We start from the raw sequence: 1,058 nt of genomic DNA on the forward strand, positions 1-1,058 counted from the left end.
AATTCGAAAATAATTGACTTATGTTGTGAAGCACTCAACCATTTTTATTCGTATCTCTTTGTAGGTGAATAGTGCAATGACTTAATGGAGGTAGAATAAAATCTATTCAATATTAAAATTGATTATAAAAATTATTGTGTACTTACTTCTCCTAATCCTTCCAGTACTCGTAGTATAATGAGCCCAGTAGCGCCCCCAGTAGCAACAGTCCAAGGTGTAAACAGAGTAAACACGGCTGTGCTGAGTACTCCGAATCCGAGGGAATACTTCCCTCCGAACCTCTCCGCCAACATGCCGCCAGGTAAATGAGTCACTATGTATCCGTAGTAGAACGCACTGAGAATTATTCCCTGGGTTTCCTCGTCCCAGTCAAACCCGCTTATTTCCTAAAATAAACAATAGAATAAAACTTTCGCAGACGCAAGACAAAGTTTAGCGATAATCGAATTTAATACACGCAACATCATAATGAATGACTAATACGAGTAGCTAAGCTCTATGGTTTGTAATCAATAAAAGCATATTTCAAACGCCTTTTAAGACAATGTTACAATTACCAAAACTACATAAATGTATGTTAACTATTATATTTAGACATAGTAATAATTATGTAATTAGCAATTGTACAAAGCAATAGGCATAGTCTAAATTTATCACAAAAGCATTCCGAACATAAATCTTATTCAAATTGTTGTAATCTTTCTTTAAAGAAAAACTTATTAAGAAGCTAATTAATTTTAATGGACTTCGTAGACATTAAAATGAAAATAGGCTAGAAGACCATAAATTCATTACCATATATAAATACATGCGTTTAAATATATGTACATAACAAGTGTTACTCGTTAGTATACTTTTTACAATACTGTCCAATATCAAGACAGATGATAATGCTGGAACTTACAGTAGAGTCACCGACAGCTTCTTGTAAGTCCCCGTCCCCGGGGCAGGAGCCGTGGTCGTGCGCGGCGGAGTGTGCGCGCCTGCGGACCATCTGAGTGATGGCGATGTTGAGGCAGACGCGCATCGTGTAAGCGTTCGCCACTGCCAGGAAGCCC

General features: G+C 37.6%; 1 protein-coding gene across 1 annotated transcript in view; it reads right to left on the minus strand.

The window, feature by feature from the left end:
• LOC106107223 (putative inorganic phosphate cotransporter) overlaps positions 1-1,058 on the minus strand; it is a gene marked incomplete at its 5' end in the record, with an annotated part of 7,499 nt that extends 6,441 nt beyond the window's left edge. The window contains 2 exon segments of the mRNA XM_013287987.1: positions 114-386; positions 905-1,058. Of these exon segments, the coding sequence (XP_013143441.1) occupies positions 114-386; positions 905-1,058 (427 nt within the window).

The sequence above is a fragment of the Papilio polytes genome, unplaced genomic scaffold, assembly GCF_000836215.1.
Source record: "Papilio polytes unplaced genomic scaffold, Ppol_1.0 DF822067.1, whole genome shotgun sequence".
NCBI lineage: Eukaryota > Metazoa > Arthropoda > Insecta > Lepidoptera > Papilionidae > Papilio > Papilio polytes.